Below are 16,193 nucleotides of genomic sequence, written 5' to 3' on the forward strand. Positions count from 1 at the left end.
GATTCCCGTGGAATTTTGTGAAATGTAGTCATTCAGCAAGTGTTTTATCATGGAGCTGAATGTTTTGCCAAACAATCAGACATATTGCTCTGACTAGATAGATTGCCAAGAACAGATTAACTCTGGCTGTGAAATCAAGGTAGATATTGATAAGCAGAGAGATCTAGGAGGGTGAGGTTGGAGGAGCCAGCATTGACATAAATGCCAGAGCCTGGAGCGATGTTTTCCTTTTGGGCACAAGGTGGCAGAATATGCCCATTTGAATCATTGCATAAAAGGCAGCTTTGTGAGGCTGAAATTTTCTGCCCTATTTTGGAAATCTATGTTTGTTTAAAAAAAAAAAAAAAGAGAAGCAGTGCAGCTTGTTGGCTGAAACCTGTATTTGGATATAGCGCAAACCACAGTCTGACTGCAGGCTGTGGTCCTGGATCTCTGGTCCTTTAGTTTTGGGCTAAGCCCTCTATGTCAGGATCCCATAGCACTGCATCGAGGATGTTGAAACATTCTGAGTTTCCCTTAAATGGATGAAGAAAATCTGAACATTGTCAGTGTTTGAAATGAATATGCATATATACTGAAGCTTGGTGAGAGAAAGCAAAATTCATCCAGAGAATTGAAACATACAATTTCTCCACTAGATAGCAGACTGACGAACTTTGGAAACTCCTGCCTCTAATAACCCACCCAAAGAAAACCTTTGTTTTCTCTATCAGTTCATTTTTTTTCTTTACAATGCCAACTGTTTTTCATGTGATCAGACCATTTGCATGTAAAAGTCTGATATAATTTGGGATATAATTAAAAAGTTGATTTTGGGCCACCTGGGTGGCTCAATAGGTTAAGTGTATGATTTTGGCTCAGGTCATGATCTCACCGTTTGTGGGTTTGAGCCCCATGTCAGGCTCTGTGCTGACAGCTCAGAGCCTGGAGCCTGCTTCAAATTCTGTGTGTGTCTCTCTCTCCCTCTCCCCCCCCTCCCTCTCTGCCCTGCCCCCTCTCAAAAATAAATAAACATTTAAAAAGTATATTTCAATTCATTTATCTGCAAATTAAATTCTGATATAGTTTTCTTCATTCATTAATTGCTTCCAGTTTGTGTGTGTGTGTGTGTGTGTGTGTGTGTGTGTGTGTGCATACACCAAAATTGTCTTTTATGTAACAAAAAAAAAGCAAAGTGCTAGATATAGTTTATTCTGGAATTCTGATGTGACTAATTTATTAGATGGTACATTAACTCTTTCCATTGATATTGATTTATGTTATGCTTAGAATTCTGATGGAGAATAAATGACAGAAAATATATAATCATTGTTTTCAGGTTCTACTTTCAGGTTCTCTTTCTTGCTGTGTGTGTGTGTGTGTGTGTGTGTGTGTGTGTGTTGTGTGTGTGCATGCATGTGTATATATATGGGTGTGTATATATCCACACACACATATTTGTATATGTGCATGAATATATACACATACTCTCTCCATTTGTGTCTATATATGCATACATTCATATATTATATGTATCTATTGTTGTGATATATGGCAGTACAGTGAATATTTAAGAATAAAGAGTCTAGAGCCTGGCTGTCAGTATACAAATCCTAGTTTACTAGTTGGAACACCTACTAACAGTTCTATGCCCCCAGTTTCCTCATCTGTAAAATGGGGATAGTAATGGTACCCATTACAATAGAATGATTGTGCAGATTAAAAGATTTAACAGAGCATGGCACATGCTATTATTATTTGTATGTGGAGAATCTGATTTATTCCATAGCTTATATTGCAACTTTTATTTAGTAAGAAACTGCCTTCTATCAACCTAATATGCAGTTTAGATTTTTTGAAGGCACCATAATGATGTATTGACATTGATGTTTTTCATTTGTGTTATATAGAGAATGTATAGTCATGGTTTCTGCTGTGGGGGAACTTACATCTTCAAGAGACAAGAGAAGTAATAGGCACCTTTTTCTTTCTTCTACCTCTTCTCACTGAGAAGAATGTCAGAATGCAGAGGTATATCAACTATGAATTCTGTCACAGACTCTGAGTCTGAGTTCTCTTTTGTCCAGCAAGAGAACAGATGCAGAATTGAATATAAAATCTGTCCAGAGAATTGAAACATACAGTTTCTCCACTAGATAGCAGACTAGGACTGATGAACTTTGGAATGTCTGAGAGAAGACAAGAGCCCCAAACACGAGTTTCATCTCCATATTTATTGAGCTCACAAGATATTGCCCATGTGGTGAACGTGGAAAAAAAAAAAAAAAGATTTTACACGTGTGGACGTGAGAAAACAATCAGACAGTAATCATTAACTTGTGTGTGTAAGAAGGAAAGGGTCTGGGAGGCTAGTGGAGTTTGTGATCAAAGTACAATAGTATATTGGCATCAGATGGACAGTAATTTCCTGCAGGTGATATAACAAGTTACTCGTGATCTCCTTACAATCTCTCGCTAGCTAACCTTGGTTGCTTTTGCCCCGTGGTGACGGCTTTCCGCCCTAAGCTTTTTTCTAACCCATTTATGTAAGTAGAACCTATTTCCCCACAGAATTCAATTCAGCTATCAATAACCAAAGAAGAAGGAGGAGAAGAGGAAGAAGAGTTGCTAAAGAAGAGAATTGTTTTATTCACAGAACAAGCACTCTGGAGGTAGGAAGCTGATGGAGCTGGTATCTCTGTGATTATTTTGTCCTTTTGTGTTAGAAAACCTACACTTCTCCGGTGTGTCTGTTTTACTGTCACACTTCTACCACACTCACGATTCTTTTCGCATGAAATAAGTGGGTTTTCCCCCCACAATAAGCACTTCTGTGACACCAGCTATGTGTCCTACAATTTATCTCAATTCTGACACTATCTACCCAGAGATGCATCAGATCCCACAGGTTAAGTCCTTGGTTCCATAACACTCTCCCCCTCCCCAATTCAGATGCCAATTTTCAAGTCCATGTTGTTACCCATGCTTCTCACCTCTTGATTATAAATCAGAGTTTTTCCTACAAACCCGTCACTGGGTTTGGTTAATTTGCTAGTTTAGCTCACAGCATTCAAGAAAACAGTTTACTTGCTGTTGACCAGTTTATTATAAAAGAACATGATAAAGGACATTGATGAACATCCAGATAGAGGAGAGGTGAAGAATTAAGTTTGTGGGGATGGACACAGACCTTCCATGTCTTCTCCAGGTAGGCTATCTCCTGTCACCTCCATGTGTTCACCAACCTGAGAGCTCTGTGAACACCATACTTTTGAGGTGTTTATAGATAGAGGCTTCATCATCATAACTATTAACTCCATTTCCTGCCCCTTTTCCTTCTCTGGAGAATGAGTAGGGGTAGTGGGGGGAGGACTGAAAATTTCAAGCTTTTAGTCTAGTCTTTCTGGTGACCAGCCCCTATTCAGGAGTCCACCGAGAATCACCTCATTAAAACAAAAGGCTGAGGAAATTGCAAGGTATTTAGAACTCTGTGTCAGGAACCAGGGTCAAAGACCAAATATTAGAACAAAACTATCTCCTAGTGCTTTTAGGAAATTTCAAGGGTTTTAGGAATTCCATGCCAGGAACTGGGGGCAGAGACCAATATGTATATTTTCTGCTATCTCATGCCTTTTCTTCATGGTCACAAAATGGCCTTTGCATCTCCAAACATCATGTTAATGTCAAGCAAAGGAGACTAGGGTAAGAAAGGAGGAAGCATGGTACTAGCTGTATAAGCTTTTCTTATCAGGAAGAGCAAAAGCCTTCCAGAATTCCACATCCCTCCCTTACTAGGTGGCTTGGGTCTAATTTCCAGAACAATGTCATAAGGCCATTACCTGGGAAAGCATCTGTATGAAAGATTGGGAAAGCAAAATAGGCTGGACATGATTTATGCATCTGCCAAAGTAAGTTTTTGTCTAGGCTTTGCATTTGTCCTCTCCTCAGATTGTCCCTGTTCCTCTCTGCACCCCATCCCCTTCTTTGTCTGGAAGGAGGTAGAACTAATAAAAGTGATAACGTGGAAATTTGTTTCAGGAGCTAAAATTTGCCTTATAAGAAGTTATAAATATACAACAGAGGAAGGGAGTGTAGAGAGACGTGAAGCAGGGTATCTTCGCTGGAGCAGAGGGGGGTCAGAGGAAGAAGGAAATGCTGGCATAAGCACAGTGGGATTCGGGAAAATGGTTGAGATTTACTCAAGGGATTAACTTCATAACACTGCCTTTGCCAGAAACAGAACTAATCTTGTTGCCTCTGAAATGAAGCACCACAGACAGCAGACTTTCTTATAGATTATTTAATTACAGATTATCATAGGAGAGAGATTGTTGATTTTCATATCTATAGAGCAAACAACAAAGGAAGGCTTTTGTGACATTCACAAACCATTTTTAAATGACTCCTATTCCACAAATCCTTAATTTTTCTTCTTTAAAAAAAGCGTCATAACTTTGAATTTCTTACTGTGACCATTATAACAATAAATCTCGTGAGGAGGCCAGGTTTCTTGGCTTACTCAATTGTCCGCTCTGCCCTTCCTCGTCTGGTCTGCTCTCAGGTGACTCTCCTTTTTCGTCCCATCATAGACGACTAGGTATTTGAACTTTCATCCTGCTGGAAACTTCTAGTGGGCTAGTCACCATCACTCTCACTGGAACTGCCACTGTCAGATGAATCACTACTGTCATGCTTTCTAGGAGGGCTAAACCTTCTACTGGAATGGGGTTTTCTGTAACCCCAGGAGCCTTTTCTTTGTGGCACACCCTTATTCCGTGTAGAATTTTGTCTGTGGGGAACATAATGATTTCTTCTGCTGTGTGTTATTATAGTCCCCTCATTATTGAGGCCATTATGGGAACCTATTTCATTTTTAATTTCATTATCTAGATCTCGAGAAGGAACAAGCCGGCCCTGACTTTTGCCCTTACTGGGAAATCTTTGTTTTTCATTCGAGATTGCTTGATTCCTATTAGAATGCTCTGTGCCTTTTCTACTAGTACCTTTGCCATTTTTTGGAATTTCATTATAATTAATACTTTCAGCTATATCACTACTGCCTTCTTTTTTTTTCTCTTTTGAGGGTGGATGAGGGTAATGAAACTCTACTTTTCCTTGGTGAGCATTTTGGCTGCTGGCATCTACTCTGTTTCCTTCTTTTCCAGGGAGTTCCTTAAAGTTGGTGCTACCTATGATGTCATTGCTGCCCTCCACTACTAGGCTTACATCAGCTGTGTTTGCTTCTTTCTTTGTTTCATCCCTGGTTCCAATCGTATTTCTGCCATTTTCTTCTTTTTCTGGGATCTCATTGTAACCTGGTCCTCTTGCATCGGCTTCACTCGGGCCAGAAAACTCTGTTTGAATATCTGCACCTTTTAGGTCAGGACCAATAGGTTCCTCTTTACCAGAAATGTCCTTAAAAGGTTGACCATCTCCACTGAAAGGAGAGATATCATTGTCCCCCCTCCCTTGAAGATCTGGGTAACCACTGCCTTCAAAATCACTGGGGATTTTTTTGAGTTTTGGGAGCTGTTTTGAATAGTCAGTGTTGTATTGAGTAAGGCGTGTGCTTTTGCTTTTAACTGGAATGTTCTGAGCTTGGGGATCTCTTTGATAATTCTTCCTATCTTTTGAGGGGACTTTAACATAGTTCACACTTGCTGGGATTTTGCTTAGAACATTTCTGTGTTGGTTCTCTTTGTTTTCTTCTGCCAAGAGTTCAGTCACAGTCCCTGGCTCCATTATATGTTGCATATTATTTCTAATAAGAGCTGTACCATATTCTTCTTGGTCACGTAGTTTGCTGATAGCAATGTCTCCATCAACCCCATTATTCCCAGTGGATTCAGGATAAATGTATCTCTTTTGGTCACTGTGGGCATTTTCTTTGTTATTAATAGTATCATCTTCATTTGTTGCCTGTCTGTTTTCAAAAGGAGTTTGGGTTTTGCTACTTTGATTATTTTCATTGGCTCCAACAATGGACAAGCTTTTCTCTCTTTCCTGGACAATGTTTTCTTTAGGTGCTGGTTCTTGATTTCTTCTCTTACCAGAATTGTGATGAGCAATACTGTCTTTCTTCTTTTCCTCCTGCTAAAGTGTAATTTTCAACATAAAGTATTATTTTATGTTAAATTTTAAAAATTTAGTAATTCTTAGGCAATTTAAAAAGAATTACCCACCAGATACTTAAAAGAAAGACTATTAACTCAATAGAGGTTTGTTGGTAGAGATAATTCTGGAATGGCCAAAGTAAATTTCATGGACAAAGAATGAGCAGGGCAGGAAGGATGGGTAGGATCCAGATATATGGTAGGAAAGCAGGGAGAATATTTTAAGAATAAGTGGCACATTTAAATGTTTGGAAATAGGAAACATCTGAAAGATAATACGAATAAAACTGTGGTTTGAATATAGAAATTCTAAAGAAACGAATAAGAAATAAATTTGGAAATGTAGATTAGGTCCTGATTTTGAAGGAGGACCTGAATTTAAGGAGCATATGCTTCAAGAGTGGTCCTCCTCAAACATAGAGACATAATTGATAAAATAAAAGAAATTGAAACCATAGTTAAAATTTCAATGACAACATTGTTGTTGAGACAAAGACAGATATTTAGACTAAAAGTGAAAAGTTCACTATTAAAATTTTTATGAGTACTGCACCAAATATTAAGATGTTTAAATGCAAATTGGTTATAGCAATATTTTTAGCCAAAAAAAGTCCTCATCTTGTGACTAGTAAGTCATTGCAAGTGAAATGTAGTTCATATTTTAAAAAATAATTATTCTTTCTCTCTGCTCTTGCCCTGGTCTTCAGAGGTATTTATCTGCCTAAAGGAAGATTTTCTTTTCATTTCTTTTTTTTTTTCTTCTTGTTTTCAGAAAATAGACAAATAGATGAATCTAGGTGATACTAAGTTTTTGACATTCAAAGAATTTTCAGTGTTCCAAACCCAGTCATTGTCAGAAAAAAGGATTCATTAATTTTCTTTTCTTCCCTGCTTGTCATGCAATAAGCCAAATTGGATAGTCTAGATCAATAGTTCTCAAATTTAGCATTTATCAGAACCATTTGGAAGGCTTACTAAAACAAATATTGTTGAAACCAATGGCCAGAGTTTCCTGGAGTGGGGCTCTAGAATTTGCATTTAATGACATTGCCCAGCTGATGTTGATAGCTGCTGGTCTGTAGACCACATTTGAGAACTACAGTTCTAGATCATAGAGTTTAAGTAATGGAGATCTGGACAAGGAATGTCCCTGAATGACAACAGAATGAAAGGAGAAAGTGGAGAAGAAAAATAAAGTGTTTATCCATATATCTCAATTTATCCTTCTTTTGGGGAAGTCTGCAAAGATGCTGCTTCATAGGCTGTATTTAACCAACCTGGGGTGCAGCCCAGTTGCAATAAGCTTGGCAGAACAATGTGGTCAAAAAGAGGGGCTGAGATCAACTTTGCCCATGCCACTCAACAGTTTCCCTGTGGCACAGGCTAGATATGGAAGCATCTGCAAGTCTGTTCAGGAGCTTTCCAGAAGGTGTCACTGTGGAGGGAATGAGGTGACTCTAAAAGGAGCAATGTAGATGGAGCATACACATTATGGACAAAAGTGAGACATACTCAGACATAGAGGGGTCTAAGCCAAGAGAGGCTGAAACACTACTGGGCCCCAAATAAGACTGTACTATACTGATCCTAAGCGATGGTAGCCAGAGACTTCATCTTAGGATACAAGCAGGGTAGGAAGCACACAAGTGGTCAAGCAGCATTGCCCACGCATGTCTGAGGATTCCACGTCTTTCCCTCCACTATGGTGTTACCCATGTGTGTTCATATGGTATATGGTATGTAGGGGGTATGTATGTAAGCCATATCCTACTGTCTCATATGCCTGTATGCCACCTTAGAAAAGGAGGGAGAGTGAGGATCTGAATGTTTTTGTCCAAAAGAAACTAAAATACTTACTTAAAGAACTATTACAGTGATTTAATAACCTTAAGTTTAAGCAGGTTGAATTGAAATTAATTTCTGCATGCTCCCTCCCCCCTTCCATTAACTCATGGGTAGGAGCTCTTGAGCAACAGAGCAATGATAGATGAAACAAATAACATACTTTCTCTTCACCTCAAAATCGTAGCGTAAGATAAAATTGACAACACCATGACATAGGCCTTTGAACTGGTAAGTAATACAAAATGAAGAATAAGAGATATTTATTGAGGGGCTGGAACATTTAAGAAATTGGGCTGAGTGCCACATGTTCTAAGCAATACCTGATGACTTATGGAATGGCAGAGACAATAGTCCTGTAGGGGCGTAGAGGGTGGGGGTTGGAGGAATGGGGGAGGAACCTCATTTCCAACTGGGGCTTTCACAGACTTACAAAGTGCTGGAGATCTGTAGAGCCTGAGCCTCTAGGGCAAAGAATTTGGATTTATTTTGCAGAGAATGAAGAGCTAGTGAAGACTTATGAGCAAGGGACTAACAATAAAAATCAGCGTTTAGGAGGAACAGCAGTAAGAAAGAACAGTTAGGAGGATGCTGCAATGCCCACACCTGAGATACAATCACTTGGATTAGGGTAATGCCAGATGAAAACATTACAAAGAAAAAACCTTCTGTTGGTGCCCAAATAGAGGAAAGGTTAATAACGATAATGGGCTGCCGTATTGATCTGTAAAAATGAAGACAAGAGAAAAAGATACTGGCTTTACTTTTAGACATATTGGTGTTGTGAGAATGTAGAACCTGAGCTTGAAAAAGCAATATTCAGTTGGAGATAGGCATCACAGCCGTTCAGGGTCACCTAGTATCAGTCCTTCCTGGCTTCATGACCTATGGTCAGCTGTTCCCTCCTTGAACACTTTTTGGGCTAACTGCTTGTTATGTTTTGTGTGAGATCTTTTCATTTATATTCTAATTTTCATTCTATTTTTTCAAGTTTTTTTTAACCTGCAACTAGTAACTAGTATTTCTTTTTTTCCTAAAACAATAATGATTAATTTATTTCCTCTTTCATGTGCAAACTTTCTAATGTTTTGAAAAGTTAAGATTTCCTCCAAACTCACTGCTTTCTCTTCTCCAAGTTGACACTTGCAATTGTCAATTATTAGGTCACTATGTTCAGTCCTGTCATCTTACCGTGGATCTCCTTTAGCCTGTGGGGTCCCAAACAACCCCAGACTCTGATATAGCCTGAGCAGCCCAGAGCACACAGCATCTAGTAGCTTCCTTGCCCTGGCAGCAGCCCTGTTTTTACTAATGCAGCTTAATTTTGTCTCTCCCGCCCCCTTTTTTTGGCCACCACTTCAGTCTGTTGGCTCTTGTTGAGCATGTGGACATTTTCTTGGATGTATTAACTAAATATGTGAAAATACATGAGAACTCCCAGATGGAGGAAAACAGTGTAGTCAGCTGGAAGCTTGCCCTCACAGAGCAAATGTGTAGGGAAGATAAAGGACCTCGAAAGCCCACATTCAGGGAAGCCAGGGTAATGGGGAATCACATTTAGTGAAACAGGAGGCAAGAGGTGCCAAATGGTCTTTCTTGATCCCTCAGCCAAGCACTCATTGAGAGTAGGTACACTATGCAAAGAGCACGGGTATTTAAGATTTTTCTATGAGGAAAAAACACAATAGAAACAAACTTTATAGTGGATTATTTCTGGATAAAAAGTACTTTAAACATTTGACTTATTTTAAATCATTGAGTCTTAGTTTTACGTGGACATTTATATTTTCCTTTGCAATCAAGTTCATTTGCTCATTGTGAATATAGCTATTTGAGTTAAACATGTGCATTAGCAAATCAACAAATTATAATAATCTCTTCTTATTTTTTTTCTCTCCCTACTGTGCATGGGAAGTTTTGTTTTCTTTTTGGTGCTATCAAGCTTTAAAAACAGTAGCAGGTATACTAATTGTGTGCATTTCACAAAAGACTGAATAGAGTTCTTTTATAAATGAAAACATGAAACAACTTTTAAACTGTGGAATGTGATGGTCAATCATTTTTACATTTGTTATGTTAAATGACTTCTGGTTGCATCACTGACCACATGATGGTTCTTGTATCAGTGGGCTGGAGATTTTCTATGCTCTGCTTTTCTCTCTCCATTCCCTGGTTCATAGTATTCTTTTTGTGGAGTTTTGTGGAGAGTGTCCTCTATCACCTACTTGTTTGCTCAAATTCTACTCATCCTCCAAGGCCCAGCTCCATTATGTCCATTACGTAGCTTTCCTTAAACACCAGGCTAGGAACTGATCTTTTTCTACTCCAAGTCCCTAGAAGCATGGTTTTGGGGGTACTATTCCCACAGCACTTTGCATATTCTGTCTTGAGTTATAATGACTTTTATGAGCGCCTTTTTTTTTTCTTCTTGTCTAACTCTAAGTTCCTGGAGAGAAAGTGTTAACTTTTCTCTATTATTTTATCTCACATAGTGTCTTGCACAACAGGAAGAGCTCAACATATATTGATTACCACAAATAAGTTTCAATTTACTCCATATAACAAATGTAACAGGCAGTTAGTCTTAGAGATGCCATCTAAAGAATAACGAGCAGAACAAAATAACATTCTGAATAGAAACTACTACTTTCATGAGAAACGAAACCAGATTTGGAAACGGTAAATAGTCCTTTTGCTGATGGCATTTTAAGCTGTTTCCAGCTCTTTGGCCAATGAATCTGCAAGAAGGGACTGAATGAAAAGAATTATTGTCCCACTCCAGGGACAAGGCCCTTATTCTTTCTTTTCCAAGCATCCTGACCCAGATGGAGTTGTCAGTGGAATGAATTTAAGGGGAACTAAAGCATGTCACTCTTTAGTCTAAAATGATTTCTCCAATAGCCATCTAACCTCACCATTGGAGCATATGATAGAATATGCTCAGAAACTTTCCTTATAAAAGACCAGGTGTTACTCAGAAGCAATAAGAAAAAGCCACAGGCATTGGGGGTCCACAGTACCACATCTGCAGGGGTAGGTCCCAAAGCAGGGCAGGATTTGGGCCAGGGCAGGAGTGAACCATCTGTGTCAGGAAAGCTCTGGAACACAGAGTTCTATAGCAGAGATGCTTAAGGAGCCAGGGACTGTGGGAAAAGGACGAAGGCACCAGCCACAGACAGAAACCCAGAGTAATCAAAAGTAAACTTGTCTCCTCTATGGTTTTCCCCTAGGGTTTGTCCAGAGTTTGGTGCATGATAAGGAACTTCACTCAGAGATTGAGCTTACCTTTATGTCAGTGTGATTTTTCCTCCCAGAAGATGTGTAAACATACTTAAACATGTAATACCCATGTTTCTCATGGTGGCCTTTATACGTTATCTACAAAGACATAACATTATATTAAGATGTGTTTATATCATATTAAGTTTTCTGGTTCTCTTTTTGGTTGTACAAGACATTCTTTAACTTAGGTGAAGTCAAATTCTGCCTCTGACAAATGGTAGTGCTTCTTATAACCATAGGAGAGCATGTATCAGCCAGCTTCTAAGGATAAAACTTGTCCCTTTCTTTTCTACATGCCTGTAAATCTGTTTTCCCTAAGGATGACTATCAACTGCTCTCTCTCTCTCTCTCTCGCAGGGTGTATTAATTTTATTACCAAATTTCAATGGAAATGGAGTCTTTGGAAATATTTTCAGGTGGAGGGCCTTGTAAGGATTAGGAGAAATGCAGGTTTTACAGTATTCATGTCTGATATCTAACTGGAAAAACTCACAGCATGAACATTCAGGCTCTCTTATGTTTGCAGCACTTGCCTTTGTAATTTTCAGCTGAGATAAAGGACAGAAGATTGTTAGGTCCTAGAACAGAATTTTCTGAGACTGCTGTGAGAAACCATGGTAGGCTGCAATTTGGTGACATGAAATGCTGAGGGTACTTGTTTAATTTTCTGGATGCATATGGACAACTAACCCCACATAAACATAAGATTTGTTAACTCCCCACCCTTTGCTTTCTCCCTCATTTGTTGTTTTGTTCTCATGTACGTGTGTGGGGAAAATGGTTTGCTAATAATACACCAGAAGTCTTACTCACTTCTCCCTCTGAAGAAAGAAATCACAGTGAAGAGAAACAAATCCCAATTCAGAATGTTTCTCTCTTCTATCACACATTGTGTGAATTAAGTGCCAAAATTACGTTGTATAATTTTGCATCTGCGTTCTAAGTGCGCAAGAATATTTTGACAGTTAAAAATTTCCTCTCATGACTTTTTTCTTTACAGAGTTGAAATAGGTTTATTTGAGAAGAATAATTCTGTTTACCCTCTGTTCTTCCACACAGTCTTCCTTAGTTTTCTCAGTCTGTGGTTGAAATGTCTGGAAGGGAACAAAAAATAAAACTTCACCAAACATTCCATTCTTTCATCCACTTGTGCACACAATAATTGTCTCATTTATTTTTCTCTGACTGGGTTGTACTATTCAGTGTGGAAAATCATTCCAACCAAAGAAGATGCATACATTACAGTCATATTTATGTTAGTCCTTGCAGAAGAGGGAGCCCGTATTCCTCCTCCAGAGGGAGACAAGGCCATCTCCATTATAGAACCATATTCAGGCACAGGAGCATTGCCAGGCTGGGGGAGGGGTGCCACTCCAGATGTGGAAGCATGGATGTCTCTGATATCAACTGAAAAAGAAGTTTTCACTGGCACGTGGAGAGTTGTTCAGTATCAGCGAACCGAAATCAGAATCTGATAATGTGGATTGTATGTGTGTATTGATTGTATAAGTTTAGTAATTGCTGTATGAACAAAGAACTGATGTTGCTAATGGTCCAGCAAGAGTAAAACCATAGCCCTGTATGTAAGGGTTAGGATCACACCCAGGAATGGGACTTTGTTGTTGCCAGTCACCTGAGCAGAGATTTCTTTCAGGGAAAGGAAAATGCAATGGCCTATGTATCGGGACAAATACTTTCTCTTGATCTGATATGAAAGTGTCCAAAGATCTTGAGAATACCTGGGGTGAGAGGCAGCTATTGAAGTGCAGAAATGCCAGGAACTAGAAAGGAATAGCTACAGGCAGCTTGTTCCAGGCTTTGGGGATAAAATTTAGGTGTCACAGGAGAGCATTCAGAAGAGGACCTGAGAATTTTGGAGCAAGCCTGCTGTGGAAGAACAGACATAATTTTTTTAGTCCCAGTATTTTTATTTTCTTATTTATTTTTGAAATTCCTAGGTTATCTCAGATTTGAGAAGAGGAACCAATGGGTGGGATTAGTTTGTGTTTAAATGCATGTGCTAAAGTAGAAGCAGGCATCATGGTGGTATCAGTCATAGAAGAGAGAAACCCTCAAGAGAAAGATGAAATAAAAAGGTCTTATCTACCTAGAAAGTATTCTTCCTGAATAAACTTTAATGTTCTATATTTTTATGCAATAAGATCTAGGCAATTATCCTTTCGGATATTGTACTTCTGCTCTCTCTGGGATGACCTCTACAAACTACATTTCCCAAGCTCCTTTGCCATCTGGGTTCAGTCTGGGTTTGGATGATGGGAGGCCTAGCTTGAGCTTGAAGGGTAGAAGGAGAGCAACCAAGGCTCTCTCTGGGGTTGCATCTCTGGGATGGACATACCTCTTTTGTGGTCCTATATTTGTTGCCCCCCCCCCCCCCACCCTCAGGGCACAGAGAACAGCACCTCCTTCCTTGTTTCTTCAGCCCAAGGGGTGCTAGTAGCTTCAATTTTGGGTTGCCTCACCACCCTTGATTTGCTCTTTCTCTTTGTCCTATTACTTTATAATTATCCTCCAAATAAAATCCCTCTATTGAACACCCACCCTATTGTGGGTTTTATTTTCCTGACAGGACGCTGACTGATAAAATTATCTTAGAAATAAATTCAATACTTTACTAAAAGTGTGCTATTGGCTTGGCTCCAAGGCAGATCTGCCTAACATTCCATTACATGCTAGAAACAAAACTAGCTTGTCAATAATACCAATATTTACATAGCACTTTACAGTTTGTAAGCTATAAAATTTATATCTACATAGGCAGTAGAAGAAACAAAGTTGCCTACGCTTAAAGTGGTGGTAGTTGTCGAAGTGAAGGAGATATTTTAACTGAATCCTCAGTCTCAAAGTTCCAGGGTTAAAATAATAAATTTTTAAGTCGCCTGCTATATGCAAAAAAAAATAATAAGAGGAAATGTTCCTGAATTTTACATGAAGTACCTTCAAGGCATATTTTATAATTCAATCCATTATTGACATTTTTTCTTATGTTGGTTCTTCTATTAGCCTGTGCATGTAAATTTAGATCATTGTATCATTTCTCAAAAGTATCAACACTGTGAAAATAATTCTGAATATGAGGCTACAGAAAAGAGAAACCTAAAAATGAGATGGGTAGATATTAAACAAGAGAAAAAAAAAACCCAACAGGTTGGGGTATTCGGAATCTTCTTATAGAACACACATACGCATGAATTAAAAACTATACTCGGTAAGATAGAATACTTTAATATAGTTCATGATAATCATGAACTTACAACAAAGTAACTTAGAGTCTTTGTAGTCTACTGCATGTTGATGAATATTAATTGAATTGCATGGCCCAATAACCATCTTTTCTCCCATTTTCAAGTTTTATTTTTGAAGGAAACCAAAATGTCACCCTCAAAATATGCTTCTTTGACATAAAAGTTATTTTGAACTGGGGGTACCTGGGTGGCTCAGTTGGTTAAGCATCTGACCCTTGACTGGCTCAGGTCATGATCTCATGGTTCATGAGTTTGAGCCCCATGTTGGGCTCTGTGCTGATAGTGCAAGATCCTGTCCCCCTCTTCCTCTGCCCCTCCTCTGTGTTCGCTCTCTCTCAAAATAAATAAATAAACAAAAAAAATTATTTTGAACTGAAGGCAATTAAGAAGTAGAAAATGCAGAATAAGTTCCCCTTTTCAGCCTCAAGGCAGGAAACCAATTCTCCTGTTACTGGAGATAGACTCTTATCAGTTCAGAGATGGCATCAGAAGAATCCACAGGAAATTTTGTTAAACTAACTTAATCCTCCTCATTAAGGAAGATAAGGACTACCTAGCCCTTATTGGACTACTAACCCAAACCCCTTTGTCTTACCAAATTGTCACAAATTGTTTGTCTAAAAGGTACAAAGGCTTCCTGCTTTGGTCACCTCTTTGGGTCTTCATTCTCTTGTGAAGGCTTCCATGTGCATGTAGAAATTTAATAACATTTGTGTGCTTTTCTCCTGTTAATCTGTTTCTGTCAGTTTAATTTGCCGACTGAGCCACAGACCCAAAGAGGGTTGAAGAAAACTTTTCTCCCCCTACAGTTTGAATCTGGATTGTAATTCCAAAACAGATGTGAGTGACTCAGTATATTCTAATTTCTGATACCACAATCTATTATTAAACAATTGGGGTAATTGCTCAAATGAGATCTATATATCTGGGAGAAAACATTACATTTAGCCATTCATAATTACAAATTTTGTCTCTATGTCCTTGCTGAGCCTCTTTCATCTGAAAGACGCATCCCTCCCTTCTTCCCCCACATTCACTTTGCAATTCTCCCACGCTTGAATGTGGCCCTGTAATGGAGAAGGCATTGTGTCTCCCTCTGGGAAGGATGCTGGCTCCCTCTCTTGACCAGTGGTAACTGGATTGATATTGACATAACATTTACTGGAAAATGGTCACAGGGTGCCATTCCAGCTGTTCCTGGGAATACGTTGCTCGAAATAGATTTGTCCTCAGCTGGCGGGATTGAGCTGGGTCAGCAAGACCCACTCAACCCCCGTCACGCCTAAGCACATGCCTCTGTGGTGATGATTGAGCTGAGTTGTGTGGATTGGGGCTGGCAGATGTCTATTTTAAGCAGTATAGCCCACCACAGGACTGTGAAAGGATATGTGCTAAGAGGGGCCATGCTTTCCTCAACTTCTGCTGTCCTCACTAGATGGTATGGTTCATGCTCATCACTGGATTACCTAACTGGTCACTCACTTGCTCAAGACCTATATTTAAGTACTTCCAGCAACAGGATGACTACTTATTTCCATACTCTCCAACTGGAATGGTTGCTCTGAAAAGCTAGGATGCTTTTCATACATTATCTAATTAGCACTGTGTCTACACTATAGAAAATATTGGTAGCACTCAGCATTTTCACAAGATAATTTAGTCACATCCTGAGTACCCATCTGGGTGAATCAGAGGGAAGAAAAGATACAAAAGG

General features: G+C 39.1%; 1 protein-coding gene across 1 annotated transcript; it reads right to left on the reverse strand.

Moving 5' to 3' along the window:
- Positions 1–4,375: 4,375 nt before the first annotated feature.
- On the reverse strand, positions 4,376–11,307 carry MEPE (matrix extracellular phosphoglycoprotein). The gene is made up of 2 exons (XM_025922314.2): positions 11,220–11,307; positions 4,376–6,072 (listed from the first exon to the last, which is right to left on the reverse strand). The coding sequence occupies exons 1-2, from the start codon at positions 11,271–11,273 to the stop codon at positions 4,615–4,617; spliced, it is 1,512 nt and encodes a 503-aa protein (XP_025778099.2). The 5' UTR covers positions 11,274–11,307; the 3' UTR covers positions 4,376–4,614.
- Between the last annotated feature and the right edge of the window lie 4,886 nt (positions 11,308–16,193).

The sequence above is a fragment of the Puma concolor genome, chromosome B1, assembly GCF_028749965.1.
Source record: "Puma concolor isolate L17-30 chromosome B1, mPumCon1.1.hap2, whole genome shotgun sequence".
Classification (NCBI taxonomy): domain Eukaryota; kingdom Metazoa; phylum Chordata; class Mammalia; order Carnivora; family Felidae; genus Puma; species Puma concolor.